General features: G+C 39.7%; 2 protein-coding genes across 4 annotated transcripts in view; one reads left to right on the forward strand and one right to left on the reverse strand.

Annotated features, from left to right (window-relative positions):
* Positions 1–4,919: 4,919 nt before the first annotated feature.
* On the reverse strand, positions 4,920–8,495 carry Serp1 (stress associated endoplasmic reticulum protein 1). The gene is made up of 3 exons (XM_028763589.1): positions 8,274–8,495; positions 7,954–8,029; positions 4,920–6,769 (listed from the first exon to the last, which is right to left on the reverse strand). The coding sequence occupies exons 1-3, from the start codon at positions 8,355–8,357 to the stop codon at positions 6,729–6,731; spliced, it is 201 nt and encodes a 66-aa protein (XP_028619422.1). The 5' UTR covers positions 8,358–8,495; the 3' UTR covers positions 4,920–6,728.
* Positions 8,496–8,674: 179 nt separating this feature from the next.
* Eif2a (eukaryotic translation initiation factor 2A) overlaps positions 8,675–16,923 on the forward strand; it is a 39,901-nt gene continuing 31,652 nt past the window's right edge. Inside the window, exons 1-2 of one of the 3 annotated variants that reach the window (XM_028763628.1) lie at positions 8,675–8,940; positions 13,926–13,995. In XM_028763628.1, coding sequence (XP_028619461.1) covers positions 8,889–8,940; positions 13,926–13,995 — 122 coding nt within the window. In that variant the 5' untranslated portion in view covers positions 8,675–8,888. Of the gene's footprint in view, positions 8,941–11,649; positions 11,736–13,925; positions 13,996–16,923 lie in introns of those variants that run through there. The other 2 variants (XM_028763629.1, XM_028763630.1) reach the window with 2 other exon arrangements.

Consider the following 16,923-nt stretch of genomic DNA (forward strand, 5'->3'; position numbering starts at 1 on the left):
GTAATCATGCAAATTTTCAGTAGTTATTCAAGAGGCAAAGTTCTGGGATGGTAAAATTACATTGGGGGAAAAAAACCCATGCATAGCCAGCAATTGAAGGGTGAGTTCCTTCGAAGCCAATGTAAATGCCACTGTTTCTTCTGTCCTCAGTGAGGAAAGTCCCTAACCCTATCAGATGTCTGTTTTTGAAGTTCACATAGTCAGTGATATCTTATTTGCATTGAATATTTTTAACTATGCAAAGTGCTTTTACTTTGTGATTTTGTAACTGCTGTTGAGGCAGAGGGATTTCCTTTCCCTGAGGCAAGCAAAGAGAGGCAGTTTTAAGATTTCAGGCCATCCAGCCATTTAGTGCCAAAGCTAGAATTAGAAATCTAGACTTTTGGGAGGCTGGATAAATGACTCAGTGGTTAAAAGCACTGGCTGCTCTTCCAGAGAATCTGGGTTTGGTTCCTAACACAGCAGCTAGCAGCTCATAGCTGTTAGTGACTCCAGCTTCAGGGGATGTGACAGCCTTTTGTCACCGCCCATAGGCACTGCACCACACGTGGTGTCCATACATTCAATCAGACAAAAACACTCATACATATAAAATATTTTTTTAAGGAAGTTTAGTCTTTTTCAACCGTTTCCAATGTCAGTTTGCAGATGGAATATGTGGGAGATCCTGGGAAAACTTAGGCTCAGCTTCAGAGGGCCTAGCCAGGGTAGGACACTATTTTCAACAGGCTTCCAGGATACCAATAATCACAGGACACTGTTCTGAGTAGCAGGAAATTAGACTAGGTTGGGCATGGCTTTCCCTGTGAACACTTGGCAACGAGGGTAGAGTTTCAAGTCATACTTAGTAGAGGAAAAGGTTCTTGCATCAGAAAACATCTTTTTGGTTTTTTTTTTTTTTGGTTTTTCGAGACAGGGTTTCTCTGTATAGCCTGGGCTGTCCTGGAACTCACTCTGTAGACCAGGCTGGACTCAAACTCAGAAATCTGCCTGCCTCTGCCCCCCAAGTGCTGGGATCAAAGGCGTGCGCCACCACCGCCTGGCCCAGAAAACATCTTAATACTGTTCTCAAGCAAGAATGAATGACTTAGTTTTGGAAATGGGTTTCATCCTCTGTGGTAGCTTCCTTCTCCACATAATCCTCTGAGATTAACTTGAAAAGTGTGCTCTCAGTGGCCAGGGCTGGAGCTCCAATGCTTTGATACCCTGGACATCTATTTCCCTTTATGGTCAGCCCTGGTCAGTTATCATCCCCAACACAGATCCTGATGCATTTGTGCTCTGGGATTTATAGCTGTATTCCTATTGACAAAAGCCCAAACTTCCTATACCCAGAGTCTCCAGCACTCTAGGATACCTGGGGCTAAGTATACAGAAGTCAGGGGCTCTGTACATCAGGCATTTTCCAGAAGGACAGAGCCTTATGCTCAATGTACGAGATCAGACTGACTTATAGTGTGGTTGTAAGGAACACTTTGTGAAGAGGAGGGCTAGAACAGGTATGGAATACAGCCATCAGGTCTGGAGGGGTCTTCCACAGAGAAGGACACATGGGCATCCTTGTGTCCCCCTGTATGAAAATGACAGAAGTGGAGCAGAGAGCAATTTGAAGCCCCCAGGCACAGGCTGGAAATGGCAAACATGGTGTCTCCTCTTACCAGACTAACTGGTATGGTGAGGTATTACCTTTATTTTGATAATGTGTTCTTTGATTTTTTTTTTAATGCGACCTTTATTAAAGGATAAATATCACACTGCTGATGTATCTCCAAATGTCAAGCCTATAAGCCTATCCTGGGGGAGTTTGTTCCAAGAAACTAAAGATCACCAGGGTTTAATCCATGTGGTGACTGTTACTCTAGTGCTAGAGGATTTTACAGGAACACACAAGTTTTGTTATGATGGGCTTTTTAAATTTTACTTTGATGATTCTAGGGATTAAGTCCAAGGCTTCACGCATGCGAGGCAAGCCAACTAGCACTGAGATATGCTTTTTCTCCACTTAATTTTTTTTTTAAAAGGTTATTGCTCAGTTGCCCAGAGTAGACCTGAACTCTCATTGTAGCAGAGTAGCTGAGCTTATGGTGCTACATTTTGTTTATTTGGAGTGGGGTACAGGGTCAAATATAGCCTAGGTTGACCTCTACCCTTCTTCCTGCCTCTGCCTCACGAGTGCTGGAATTACAAGCATGCATCACCATGGCCAGCAGAGAGAGAAGGTTCTTGCAGATGAAGCACTCAGCTAATATGTTGAATGCAGTGCTTTGGTGGACACAGAAGTGGTGGCAGTCGGAGACAAAAGAGCCCTTGTCCTTAAGGAGCCCACGCTTAGTCTAATCAATTAAGACATGAACCTAATAAGCATGGCAATACACTAAATTCTAACAGGTTCAGTACAGGGCTGCAAGGAAAACTGATCTGAGAAGACGGGTAGTGTGTGTACATGTGCTGTGGGAAGGGACTAAAATTACAGGGTAGCTGAAAACGTGGACTACAGCAAATCTAGGAGGGAAGCTATGAAGGGCAAGGCTGACAGGGCGAGCTGAGCCAGGCAACGTGCCCTTGAGAATCAAAGCTCAAGAGTTATTTCATTGCAACAGAAATGAGAAGCCCCTAAACTTTAGTGTATCTTCAAATTTTACCTCAGGAAAATCATGGGGATCGGTATCTTTAAAGTCAAAGGAGACATTCTTTCTTCTTCCCAAGTCTCACTTTGCAGGCCAAGGTGGCCTTGAACTCTAGGCAATTCTCCTGCATCAGCCTTCCTCAGTGCTGGGATTATAGATAACACATACCACCAGCTTCTAATAATTATTTTTAAAGTAATTTTATTTTGGAATTATTTCTCAACAACACACTAAATATAACTTTGTTAAAATATGAAAATATTTTAACAAACTACAATGAAGTTGCAGCAGTTTTTAGGTTCCCTGGACTATGTTGTGCTGATAGCATTACTGCCACAATTTTGTGTTTCTCTATTACATGAAAAACTAGTGTAAATGTCAACTGAACTCACTTTTAAAAGAAACTGCATCAGTGAACAATTTTTTTCTCTTCTTTCAATTAGCAACTTGAGAAAAATGAAAAGATATTCTAAAAGCGTATGTGAAATGCATGTAAGTTTTGTGATCAAGTCTGTGGTTTCTAGGGAGTACAGTCAGTCAGAAAACCTTACCATACATCATTTGCATGTTCTTTGAACTACTGTTAACAGTTATGGATATGCCTTTGGTAATTGCCTATAAGACTCTTTTTCACAGCTCTACCTGCATGTTACTTAGTAATCACTGGATAAATGAATATGGGTTTGAATTATAAAAGGCCAGGGTTTTTTTTTCCTCTTAAGTACTGGCACATGTGTATTCATTGTTCTGTTCCTTATTACAGATGTGATATGAACAACTTCCTCAACACCCCTCGGTTGTGACTTCCCTGCTATGCTGGACTATAACATGGAACTAGGAGCAGAGAGGAACCCGGTGTCACTTCCTCCCCTACATTGCTTTGGTCAGAGTATTTTATCACATCAATCAGAAAGAAACTACGGTGATGGAGAGTTTGGTAGAGAGCAAATCAAACTTGAGATAATTTCTAAACAGAGAATGTCACGATGTTGTAAGTGTACAGATATTTAGCACTATGTTTTATGGATAGACCTAATAATTAAGTCCTAAAATAAAAGTTCCATGTGATCTTTCTGTGTTCTGTGTCCAAATTCCCACCGGTTGCCTCATGAGGAACACAAGCGGCCCCAAAATTGAACATAGAGGTATACACATTAATGTAAGCCAAAGGCCCAAGACAATGTATCCTGCTACAATGAAAACCTTGTGTTACTTTAGAAACCTACTGATTGCCAGCAACATTGTATCCAACTTAGCACATACAATGAAATGGTAACTCTTTGTTCTGGCTAAATCACTATTTGGGCAAATTCATTTCCTTGCTGTGCTCAGCATTACAAAACTGAGTAGGAAAGTAGGATAAAAGAACTGTGCTTTTTCCTTGAGCCAAACTTGGGTTGTAACAACTATATGCTAAGTGGGTGTTGCGATTTTCTTGCTTTTTACAGTTTTCTTGCTACCATGTCCAATTACAGACCTTTCCTGATTAGACAGTTAAGCCTCCTGTGCATCCCTAACCACTCCTTTCCTTTGGTCTCCTCTACATCTGAAGGGATCTGAAGTCCTGTGAGGTTTACACTAATATGTACCTCTCCGTATAACTGACTTAATGTGTCTTATGTTAACTTGCCACCAAACTAGAGTTACCTGAAAGGAAAGAATCTTAATTGAAAAATGCCTCCATAAGGATCTGCTATAAAGTCTTTACTTAATTAGTGATTGATGGGGAGGTGGGGGCAACCCATTTTAGGTGGTATCACCACTGGGCTGCCAGTCCTGGGTTCTATAGGAAAGCAGGCTGGGCAAGCCATGAGGAGCAACCCACCAGTAAGCAGCACTCCTCCATGGCCTCTGCATCAGCTCCTGCCTCTAGGTTCCTGCCCTGCTTGAGTTCCTGTCCTGACTTCCTTTGATGATGAACAGTGAGTGATACGGAAATAAATCCTTTCTTCCTCAACTTGCTTTTTAGTCATGGTGTTTAGCTGCAGCAACAGAAACCTTAAGACCCTTAAATACAGACTCTTCTCTCTTTTTTTCTTCTTCCAATTTTTCAAGACAGGGTTTCCCTGTGTAGTAGTCCTGGCTGTAAGGGAACTCGCTCTGTAGACCAGGCTTGTCTAGAGTTCAGTGATCTGCCTGCCTCTATCTCCCAAGTGCTGGGATTAAAGTCATGTGCCACCACTGCCAGGGTAAGTACAGGCATTCCTTTAAAATAATTTTCTATGAACTATGAATATGAAAAGCATTCAAATAAGAACTCTGCAAAAATCATTTTCCTTTACAACAAAAGCATCAAATATCCAGGGAACTTTATTTTTAGACCATAAATCAAACAGACACAACTTTCATTGACCCAAATATGCATAATCCAACCTGAATATAAAATGCACTGAATAGGTAAATTACATGATACAAAGGGAATGTAATTTTACAAATGTGAAATGATTGATGGCTACAGCAATTTAACAAATTAATTAAAACATTGTATGTTTTTAAAAAAAATACCTTACAGCCAATTACCTATAGTAAACCAAGGGAAATTCTGGTATGGAATGATTTGATTCAAAGGAAATAAGGCACCTGCTATAAGTTTAGAGATTATCTTTCACTTTTAAAGTTATAGTAAAATAGAATTAGTTAACCAAGACTTGCTTCAGAGGGAATCAAGTTCAGGTGCGGACCCACAGCCAGCTTTCCTTCCTGATCAGATACAGTTAAGACTCCTGTACGTCCCTAACCATTCCTTTCCTTCATTCTCCTCTACATCTGAGGGGATCCAAAGTCCTGTGAGGTTTACACTGTTCTCAGAACAGGTAGCAAGTTTCCCTTCTGTTCCTTTGAAAACACCTTATTTCAAAAGAGATCTCCTGAGGCAAATAACAAAGCAAACATAAGCAGGCTTCTCCCAATTCATAAACAGATATTGCTTGGTGTCTGCACCAAGTTCTGGCTAAGTGCATACATAGTCAGGACTTGCAGTTTTCAATAGTACCAGAAAACCTCAAACCTGCCTCATCACTCTCACCCTTACTATCAGTAAAAAGAAAATTTGATCAATCACAACTAAGTCATACAAAGGAAGACTAGACTGATCCTTATCAGTCAATTCATTAAATTCCAAATGCTAGTTTAGATTGATATACCTAGAACCCCAAGGACATTTCAATCATAACTTTTTAGTTGATGTGCCTTTTTGGTATTAAAAGTGCAATTAACATGCTAAGATATCATATGGCACATGGGACTCCACACGTTTTGACAAGGTATTTACTTCTTGTAGACTTTTCCCCTTAACACTTTTCTACACAGTAAACCCCTTGGTAAGTTAATTCTGATCAGTATGACATCAGCAAACCATCCCTAATTTCATTTCACCATGATAGCTTTTAGTGGAACTGCAATCACTTTAAGTTACAAAATGCTCAACCCAGTCTCGAATGGGATCCTAGGTGACTCTACTTACTCATGCAAAATTCAAGGCTGTGTAACAGAAACATAATCATTAAAAACAGATGCAGCTGTAAGCATCTTTACTTACAATATGCCCTAGAAGCTTTTAAAAACTTTTAGGTGACAATGATTGTGGTAAAACTAGGCCGTGTAGTTGTCCATTTATAAGCACCTTATTATAGGATAGTTATTTGTCCCTATAACGGAGTGTGCTTTTCAATCCAAGAGTAATAAAGTGCCTAGCTATAGAAAACCTGAAGATTCCAAAATTTAAATTAAGCTAGTTGCATTTACACATTAGGGTTAACAAAATCTATACCCTGTCTACACAGATTTCATCTAATTAGTCATAAGTTTTAATAACCACATAAAACTCATTCTGTACTGAATAAGTACAGTCTACTACTGGAACTTAATAATCAAATTTTATTGCTTTATTCATGTGGTGCTTTTGCAAGGCACTGAGGCATGGACTAGCAAACCTGGAATGACTCTTGAAGAAACCTTGGAATGACACATGAAGGCTGCTATGAAAAAGTCATTCTGAGGCAGGGTGATTTACTGAATTGTTTTTAACCAGGGCATCGAACATCAGGAATGAGTTCAAGTTAAAATTCACAGGAGAATGGAAACATCTCAAGGTCAGTCACTTCACATGCCCATCCTGATACTTTGAATAATCTGGAAAATTGCTGTAAAGAGAAAAGAGCAAATAGTGAAATAAGTTGAATAAAACAGGCCTCTCAACTAAAAAGTAATCTATTACAGGAGCTGCAGAATCCAGAGTAACCGTATGGTCAGTTACAATAATAAAAAGTGAAGGCAGGTTTATCATAATTAAACAGTTAAATGCCTTTAAATGATGATGATTTTGTGGTGCTGGGGACGGTGCCCAGGGCCTGACTCGGGCATGATAGGTAAGTACTCTGCAACTGAGCTACATGCCCAACTCAAATTATTTCTCTAATTGCAGGTTCCTTGACTTTTACCTGTAAGATGTACAACAGAGCTGCCAAACACAAAATTATTTTAGAAATAACTTAAAGGCACTAAAACAAACTCATTTTTTTCTACCATAGATTTATTTCAGTTTATTTCTAACATATCCTTAAAGGCCTGGTTTCCTAATATATGCACATTTCTTCATTCTCACGAAGCTGAAATTCAATAATCTTTGTGTTACATAAACTGGTTGGCTCTTGGCCACGTATCAAGAAAGCTTCTGGTTGTTAAGTTTAGAAAAAAGGCATAGTGAAATGTTAAATGAAAATCTCAGTAACTGTAGAATGAAGCAAAAAAAAGCAAAAGCATCTGTCTCAATAATAACAGCTTGCATATTAAAACAACACATAGAGCAGAAAAACATTCTGTAATACATCTGCAGAGGCAAGAGCCTATCACCTTAAAAGGAGGCTGTCTTGGTAACTAATTTTACCTAAAAACACTTGTCTCATACATTAAATTTCCAAACATGTATGTTTCCTCTACAGAAAATCAGTTCTTTGTACTAGCCTTATTTTATACACTTAGTTTTTGACATAGAGACCTTAGATACTGGTATCGTTCTGTCTTGTTCTAGTATCCAGATGTTCACGATGTTCGTTTTTTTGCAACACCATTGGTAAAAAAGTTATAATGCAAATCATTCTTATTCCAAGAGTTATTTGGTATTTAATTTCTTCTAAGAGATCATTAGGAAGACCTAATCTCTTTTTGACCTATGAGCAAATCAAGGTAAGAAAAATTCCTGGGGCACCACCCTCTGTGGTACAAGTTCACTAGAAACAATTCTCTCAGCAGGTGGGTTGAGAACCACGCGGGTAGGACTCGCCACTATCCACGTCATTCCAAACCACCGGAGCCCCCAAACACTTACCAGAGCCACAAACAACAAAAATGAAGAGGGCCAATAACCAGGGTCCTACCGACGCCTTTTCTTCGGGGGCATTTCTCTGCAAAAAGAAAAACCCAGTTTCAAATGCAGAGAAACCACTCTCGGATCCTGGGCTCCCATGGCCTGCACCCCAGGCCAGGTGGCTGGCCCGGCAACTCAACAGATCTCTCCTCCCACCCCAGATTCCACCGCAGCGGGAGTCCGGAGTCAGGCGGGTCTGGGGAGAACTCGCCGCGGCCCCGGCCCGGCGTGGGCCTCAGCCCCCGGCCACGGCATGGAGAAGGGTGCCCGCTTTTCCTTACCGAGGTCTTAGCGACGTTGCCGCGCTGAGTTATGTTCTTGCTGTGCTTTTCGTTGGCCATACGGATCCTCTGCTTGGCGACCATCTTCGCAGCGCCACCTGCCCCAAGAACCTCTCGGACTCGCTCGCTCACCGTTCCCGGGCCACCGGGAGGCTCGGCTCGCGGTGCCTACGCCGCCTACGGCCACTGGGCCCGGACGCCGAGCGCTGGAGCACCGGCAGCCGCCGATCACGGCGGTCTGAGCAGCCGAGGGGCGGCGCGCCGGGGAAAGCGGGCCGCAGGGCCGAGTAGCAAGAGTCCAACCACCGGACGGTGCAGCCGGCAATCTCGAACTAGTTCGGGTTCGGCTGCCAACGTCAGCACTGGGCAGACCCCGCCCCGCGGAAGTACGGACTCCGCCCGCTCCAGAGAGGGAGGGCGAGGGCCGGCCGCAGCCGCAGCCAAGCCCTTCCACGCTCGGGAAAGCGAGGAGCCAGAGCTGCGCGTGCGCGCTCGGAAACCGGAAGTAAATTGGCCCCGAGGCTGGCGGCGCCGGAAACACCAACTCGCAGTGACTGCGCTTGGGGAGACGTGTAGAGGCCGGGTTCGGCTTTTATTGAACTCTCACCCCAGCGCATGGGTTTCTCTTTCCGGGACAAGATGGCGCCGTCCACACCACTGTTGACAGGTGAGTTCCGAAAGAGCTAGAGACTCTTTCTTTACAGTGGCTTCTTTCTGTGTCTTCGCGCTGGAGAATTACTTAGCAAGCCTCAGAAATCCGACTTGCCTTTTCTCCTGGAAGGACCAAACTGTCTTCTGGTTTATTTGGTAATAGCATGACAATGGGAAGTGAAGTCTCCATTTCCAGTATTCCCTCCTCCCAGTTATCCATCCATAGTTCTTCATTTCCCATAGGAATAGACAGGTAACAGAAAGTACTAGTTTGATGTGTGACCTCTGGTCTGCAATACTGGGTGTTGCCTGGACCCTTCTTAAATCATCTGCCTGTATAATAGAAGAAACGTGACTTCTCATATCAAACTCATCTGAACCTAAGTAAAAATTATGTGCTCCCTTATTTTTATGAGGTTTGTGGGACTCGATAGGGAAGCAAGACATTGCTAGTATAGGTTAGATTTCATGCTGAGGATGTGGCTTAGACTGGCAGCGGTGAGCAGGATAATGATAGTCTAATATTTTCAAGTGAAACAGCTGTTAAACAGCATTTAAGAAGTAGAACATTAGAAGACTCTGGGAATTTGAAGCTGACACAGATTGTGGTGCTTAAAAACAAACAGAAACCTTGGACGACACCGGGAAAGGTGCTATGCTATACTATGGTATGGCTTGGGTAGGTATGAGTAAACAAAAGAATTCAAATGGAAAAGAATTGGGAAAGAAAATACTTCTTGCCAGTCTCGGAATACATTTTAAGATCCACGCTTACTCCTGTTCAGTTAGACTGCCGTAATTTATTTACCAAATATTTATAAGAAGCTAGTTGTAACCTTCTAAACAGTATGTCAAACAGATTGTTTTCTTTTGTTTAGATTTATTATTTATTTGTGTGTCTGTCTATGAGCATGTACACAGGAGTGCAGCCCTTAAGAGGCCCAGAAGAGGGTGTGGGCTTCCCTGGAGCTGGAGTTAGAGTTGTGGGCCTCAAGTGAGTGCCCAGAACTCAACTTATTTCTTCTTAAGAGAAGCAAGTACTCTTAATGCTGAGCCATCTCTCCAGCCCTCTGACAGTATTTAAATGGCATAATTATGCAACTAAATCATAATTCATTGTTTCTTTAACTCCATAAGGATACTTTTGTTACTTCAAAGTTTTAATAGTAAATGAATATTTGAATTCCACTTAAAAATTAGTACATTAAAAAGTAGTTAAATGTTCTGTCCTTTTGAGGCAGTGTAAAGTCCATCCTGTTTAGCACAGCATATGGATCACTAATAATCCTAGAACAGCTCTTGACATTATTACATTGGCATCCTGTCTTATTTTGTGGTCTGTCAGTACTGAGTTGTTTATTAAAGCCCATTAAGCTATCCTTTGGAATTCTCCTATTCTTTCTGTTGACTTGGCAAGCTACTTCCAAGCAATTTAGCACACTTTCTGGACAGTCACTTTCTGAACTATTTTTCACTAATCACAAAGGAAATTCACTGTTTGTTCAGCTATTTTCCTTCCCTGCTAGACTGTTAAATTCTGGATGTTTGGGGAAAAGTCTTATTCATCCCTGCCTTTTAAGTACAGAACCCAGTAAAAGACACTAAACATAGAATTAGATAATGAAGAATAGCGTGTATATAGTCAAATTAACAAAGTAACACTTTTTCTTACAGGATCCTAAGTTAAAGTCTTGTTCTGACACTCTCATAGTATCATATTCTTAGATGCTCAAAGAGTTCTTGGCCAGATTAGATCACTGACACTATTTAAATGGCATAGTTATGTAATTAAGTAAATTGTTTCTCTAACTTCATAAAGATAACTTTGTTACTTAAAAGTAACATTTTATATTACATATTTGCAGGGTCAGGATTACACCCAGATATTTCCATTCCATGATCTATTTTCTACCAATAAAATACACTGTTTACTCTTTTAAACATTCTTAGTTTTAAGTTTTTAAATTCCTAAATCTTGTTTAATGTATACTTACAAGATTTATAGACTTATGAATAATTTGTAGCTTAAGTGAATTTTATTGTTATGACTCTTAAGAAATTATAAAAGACCAAAACACATGAAATTTGAGTTTTTGAACACTTGTTTTAAAAAGCTTTAGTGTTGATAAGTTTAAGTATTCATATGACTCAAAAAAAAAATCTATTTTCTGTATTTCCTGGTTCTTGCTTTTCTTTTATTAAAGGAGATAGACATTCAACCAGGTTAGTGACTCTAAAGAAAAGAGCTTTTCTTTGTTTGGCCAGCATTTCCAACAGAAATCTCAAGCTCTTTCCTTTACAGATTGTGGTTGATGTGGGTTTTATTTTTCCTCTTGTTGCTGTTTTTTCTTATCACTGTTATTTTGGGTTTTAGTATCTGTCCTAGTATAAGGCTTAGATCTTATATACAAATTGTAGGAAACCCTTTTTGGTTGTCTAGGACATCTTGAGTTCTCATAATGTTGCCAGAAATGAACAAGATAGAGGATCTGTGCTACCAATTAAAAGTGTCACTCGAGCTGGGGAAAGCTGCTAAAATACAGGTAGTTGAGGTGAGGTAAGGAAAAGCTTCCCTGTTCTTTGTCCATCAGTGGAAGACCATGTAGTTGGGTTAGCAGTAAGAGTTACAGTTTGACCACATTCACATTTTATAGTTACATGGCAGCCTTATTAGGACCTGTACTGACAGTTTGCCATTCTATTCTAGATTCCTATGTAAATTCTGAAAAAGGTCTTAGTGTGTTAGATTCTGCTACACCTTTGTGAGCGTGACCTTACACTGGCTAAATTTCTACATAATGTACAACTAAGGTATGATCTCAATAAACTCCCTAATTTGAAATTTTTATTTGTGGTTTATCCCTCTAGTGTTTGTTAAACATGTAACGTATGTATAGTAGCCTTTAATGCCAGCAGAGGTAGTCAGATTTCTGTGAGTTCAAGGTCAGTCTGGTCTACTTAAGAAATTTCCAGGCCAGCCAAAGCTACATAATGAGATACTGATTTTTTCTAAATTAATTATAGCATTAAGACAATGTAGCCTGTTCTAAATAGTAATATATCTTCTATGCATTGCAGCAGTTTGATTGATTCGTGTGAGAAGTGCTACTGCTTTCTCTGTGTGGTAGCAGAAGTAAAACTTGAGGGCTAGAGAGGACTCTCCATGGTAGATATACTTCCCTGAAGGCATATAAGGTCGATTAGCACACACACAAAGTGAAAAGGTAAAACAATTTCGATGTCAACAACAATGTGTTTATAATGTATTTACATAACTTACCTGAGCATGGTAGCTCTTAGGAGGGAGACCTCTGAGTTCCAGGACAGCCTGGTCTACACTGAGAGTTCTAGGCCAGCTGGGGCTACATCATGAGGCCTTGTCTAAAAAAAAAAGCAAAACTTCACAGTTTTAAAATCTAGGACATATTTTGTCACAGGACATTTTTGGCATTTAATTTAAATTATAGCAGTAGAACAAACTGGTCTCAAACTCTTATGTTTCTGCGTTAGTCACCTCTCAGTATTGGAATAATAAGTGAGTGTTGCCATACCCAACTAGAAATCATCCTGAAGACAGTGATAAAGTCTTTTAGTATCTAACACTTAGTGCATAGTGAAGGCACACATCAAATAGTCTGTAAGCCACTGTGTACAGAGTCTCTGTTTTGAAATGTACAAAGCAGCTTGATAGGCTCCATTCTATTGTCGGGAACTAATAGGGACTATCTTCCCAAAGTAGCTCAGCTGGTAGTTCACATAGGAGAAAGTGGCATCTACCTGTTTGCTTACATATGTCTAAAAAATGTAGAGTCCTTATGTGTTTGCTTACTTGTTTTCTATTGTTAAACTGGCAACTCCGTAAGGATGTAGATTTTCATTCTAACTTCATTTTCTTTGGGCCTCCTGATACCTGAAATTGAGCTAGTTAATTCTTAGTCAGGGTACGTGTTTTTCTAAGAACTGTCTTTTAACAGTTCTTGGAAAAATAAAGAAATGAAAAGATTAGAATTGGAGCTAAGCCCCACCAGCTATTAACTTCATTGTTTTCCTGGTAACTAAGAGAAGGAGGGAAGACTTTAACTAGCAGAAATGCAAATGTAGAGGAAGCCATGGGCATTGGCTACAGTTTCTTCTCTTGCTTGCTCAAAGTGCTGTTAAAGTAACAGTTCTCCTCTAAGTCCTGTTACAGTTTTCTATATCTTGAATCCTCATTTCCGCTTCTCATCCCTCTTGCTTCACTCTGAACCAAATGTGTATGCGTCTGTGAGAGGAGTGCATGCTTTCCCCACACCCACTTCATTTTCTCCATTAAACCAGACTGATTTTTAAAGTGCAAATCTGGTTTTAGAAATCATCATGAAACTCTTGAAGTTTTATTCTTGAGATCCTTAAGACCAACATTACTGTACTTCAACCTCAATATTCTTCTAGCTTTGAAGCCTGTTTTCTTTTCTAGCTTCTTTACCCACGTAACTTTCTGGGTTTTGATGCTCTTTCCTATCTGTCCCTGGGATTACTTAAACTTATTCACTGTTCTCTTTGGCTTAACTGTATTCAGCTAAGCTCATACCCTTTCTACTGTGACATAGTTACTTTTGTTTTGATGGTGATAATGTTTTTAAGTTGCATGTTAATTTCTATCCAGTTATATGTGGAAAGGCAAAGTGGACTTGAAATGTTAACATTCTTTTTTTTTGTTGTTTTTTTTTTTTTTTGTTTTTTCCAGACAGGGTTTCTCTGTATAGCCCTGGCTGTCCTGGAACTCACTCTGTAGACCAGGCTAGCCTTGAACTCAGAAATCCACCTGCCTCTGCCTCCCAAGTGCTGGGATTAAAGGCGTGCGCCACCACTGCCCGGCTGAAATGTTAACATTCTATAGTATAAGAAAATGTTTCATGAGTTCTCTGTACTTTGATAGCCTTTGGCTTTTGAGTAACATTCAGTAATAAAGCTGGGTATTTCTTAGCAGAGTAACCAACCTTTTTTCCATTGTTTCTTTAGTCAGAGGATCAGAAGGACTGTACATGGTGAATGGACCACCACACTTCACAGAAAGCACAGTGCTTCCAAGGTATAGCTTGTGTCCAATACAATGCACACCAAAAGATTTGTGTTGATGGTGTGTTTCTTAAACTCTTTTAGTTTTTATTGTGTATATAGGGGTGTTTTCATTATGTATGTGTCTAAGCAGCACTTGGGTAATTGGAAACTAGAGGAGAATGTTGTATTCTCTAGAACTGCAGTTACAGACAGTTGTGAAATGCTAAGTGGGTGCTAAAAACTGAAGCTGGGTCCTCTGGAAGAGCAGTGAATGCTCTTAATTGTGAAGGCATGTTTCCAGCCCATTAACCAAGAAAAAAAGATAAGCTAATTTCTTGGGTTGTTCTATTAACAAGATGAGAAGAATATGTATTTCTTTGTCAAGACAAATAATCTTTGGATTTCAAAATCAATGATTTAGGGTCTGGAGAGATGGCTCAGTAGTTAAGGGCATACACTGCTCTTCAGAGGATCCAAGTTAGGTTCCAAGCACCCACATCAAGTGGCTCACGACTGTCTGTAATTCTAGCTCCTGTGAATGAAACACTCTTCTTAATTGCACATGCACACATACAGCAGATCATATCGTTTAAAAACAGAGGAGGAGGAGGAAAGAGAAAACTAACTAATGGCTTAATGTAATTGAGTTTGTGCGTTTAGTTTGGAAATTTTTCACCTTCTAAAATGAGGAAAACTTGCAAATATGGTAATTAAAGTCACTATTAGTAATCACTGTACTGCCAGAAGATGAAAGTGGCATAAAAATGAAAGAAAATAAAATATATATGAATAATATGTATCTGAATACATATATTTTTTTTCCAGAAAGAAATCATGGAAAATTAAAACTAAATAAAAATGATAATCGATACTAGGTGACAAAATATACAACTCTGTGAATGAACTTTGGTAGACATATAGTTTTGATGTTGGTCCATATAATTTTTTAAATAATAAAATTGGATAAGAATAGAATAATTAAAATGGCTAAATGAAAGAGATAAATTTAGCTTGTGTTGGGGTGGCAGTGTAATCTTACAAATATCTACAGAATTATTGAATATATTCAGCAGTGTCATTGTTCGCTAAAGTTGTTGTCGCTTGAGGCTATTAAAATATAATTCTGCTACCTTTGTATTGCTATTATCAAAATATCTGAGTAAGCAAAGGAATGGAGTTTATTTGGGTTCCAATTAGTGGTTGACTGGTCCCTTATTCTTGTTCAGAACATAATGGTGGCAGGTTGCAGAGGAAGTTCTTCATGTTATAGAAGCCAGGAAGCAGAACAGAGCTGCTTCCTTTCCACAGGAAAGGACCAGGGCAAGATGTAACCCCAGGAACATGGCCACGAGTGACCTTCCTCCAACAAGAGCCCATCTTCCACAGTTTGGCCACTCTCCAATGGTCCATTGCCATTTTAAACCTATCGGTCAATTCAGCCATTCATTAGAGGAGAGCTCTCATGACAGGGTCTCATGTACACACCCCAAGTGTGCTTTGCTAATCTTTAGGTTTAGGTATTTCTCAAGCCAGTCAAATTGACAGTCAGACTTAACAATTGGAATAATTGTATTAATTTGATTAGGATCTAAATTATTTTTAGCATGAGTAAAGAGACTTGCATTTATCCATATGACCTCATTATTGCTTCTCACAAAGTTTATTTATGGGACTATAGAGGTGGCTCAGTAGTTAAGCCACTCTCTCTTTCAGAGGACCTGAGTTCAGTTCCTAGCACTCATAGTGAGTGGTTACAACCTCCTGTAACTGTGACTCCGGGAGATCCAACTCCCTCCTCTGGCCGCCAGCGGCAACAACTTACTCATTATTTTGAATGAACAACATATTTGCACACACAACATACACTACAAACAAACAAACAAATCTTAAGTAAAACATTTAATTCCTAGTTTTGTCCAGGTAAAAGACAGGAAGCAATAATGAAAGTATAATGGGCCTTGTGAAAGAGTCACAGGAATCAACTAGAAAGAGTTTAATGCCAACCTAAAAGAGGACAATTTGAACATGAAGAATTATACTGGAGAATAAAGATATTAAATATAAATACTCCATAAAAAAAAAAACTTCACCTCCATACCTTATGTATCTATGGTACAAAAACCTTGTTGTTCTTTTTGTTCTTTTTTTTTCTTTGTAACACCCCAACCCCCAAAATCACCCTGACAGGATTTCTTTGTGTAGCCCTTGATGTCCTGGAACTTGCTTTGTAGACTAGGCTCTCCTCAAACTCAGAAATCTGCCTGCCTCTGCCTCATGAGTGTTGGGACTAAAAGCATGTACCACCATACTTGGCTTAAAAACCCCACATTTCATAGTACCCATATAGTTGATGAATACAGGTTCTTTATAGGATTTGTTATTAAATGCAGAAATAAGAACTGGATATTTCATAATCAGAAAGAATATTTGTTTTTAGACTAATGCCTCTCAAACTTTAAGATGTATCAACTGTCTGGATAAGGTGAGGATTTAAGTGAGTGAAGTACTTACCTAGCCTATAGTTGGAATCCTAAGATATCTATAACTAGATAGCATATTTTAGTGTTTATTTGTAATCTTAATGTCTGAGCCATTCCCTTCCCACACTTTTTTTTTTTTAAATTTTTGAAAGCTTTATTTCCTCCCCATAAACCATCTGCAATCAAAGTGGGTGAAAGGTCAAGATTTTACTGTCTTCATAACAAAATCAGCTTAGAACTGGATTGCTTGGCCCTTTCTCTTCTTGTCGCCTCCCAGCTCACAATGCTTGCACCTCTTACTCTTAGATCTGCAGTAGGACTCAACACACTCCAGTCTCAGCACGATCTTCTTTGTAGTTTTAGCCATTTTGCAGAAAACAGACTTAGTCTGCCCACCATAGCCACTCTGTTTCCTGTCATAACGCCGATTTCCCTGGGCATACAAAGAATCCTTGCCCTTCTTGTACTGGGTCACCTTG

The sequence above is a fragment of the Grammomys surdaster genome, unplaced genomic scaffold, assembly GCF_004785775.1.
Source record: "Grammomys surdaster isolate TR1022 unplaced genomic scaffold, NIH_TR_1.0 139, whole genome shotgun sequence".
NCBI lineage: Eukaryota > Metazoa > Chordata > Mammalia > Rodentia > Muridae > Grammomys > Grammomys surdaster.

What these genes read in the sequence shown, in the direction of transcription:
- Serp1 (XM_028763589.1), bottom strand. Translation starts at nt 8,357, where the DNA reads ATGGTCGCCAAGCAGAGGATCCGTATGGCCAACGAAAAGCACAGCAAG. An exon ending in GCAACGTCGCTAAGACCTCG is followed by an intron (nt 8,030 to 8,273) that starts GTAAGGAAAAGC and finishes TTCTTTTTGCAG; the next exon opens with AGAAATGCCCCCGAAGAAAA. An exon ending in TTTTGTTGTTTGTGGCTCTG is followed by an intron (nt 6,770 to 7,953) that starts GTAAGTGTTTGG and finishes TTCTCTTTACAG; the next exon opens with CAATTTTCCAGATTATTCAA.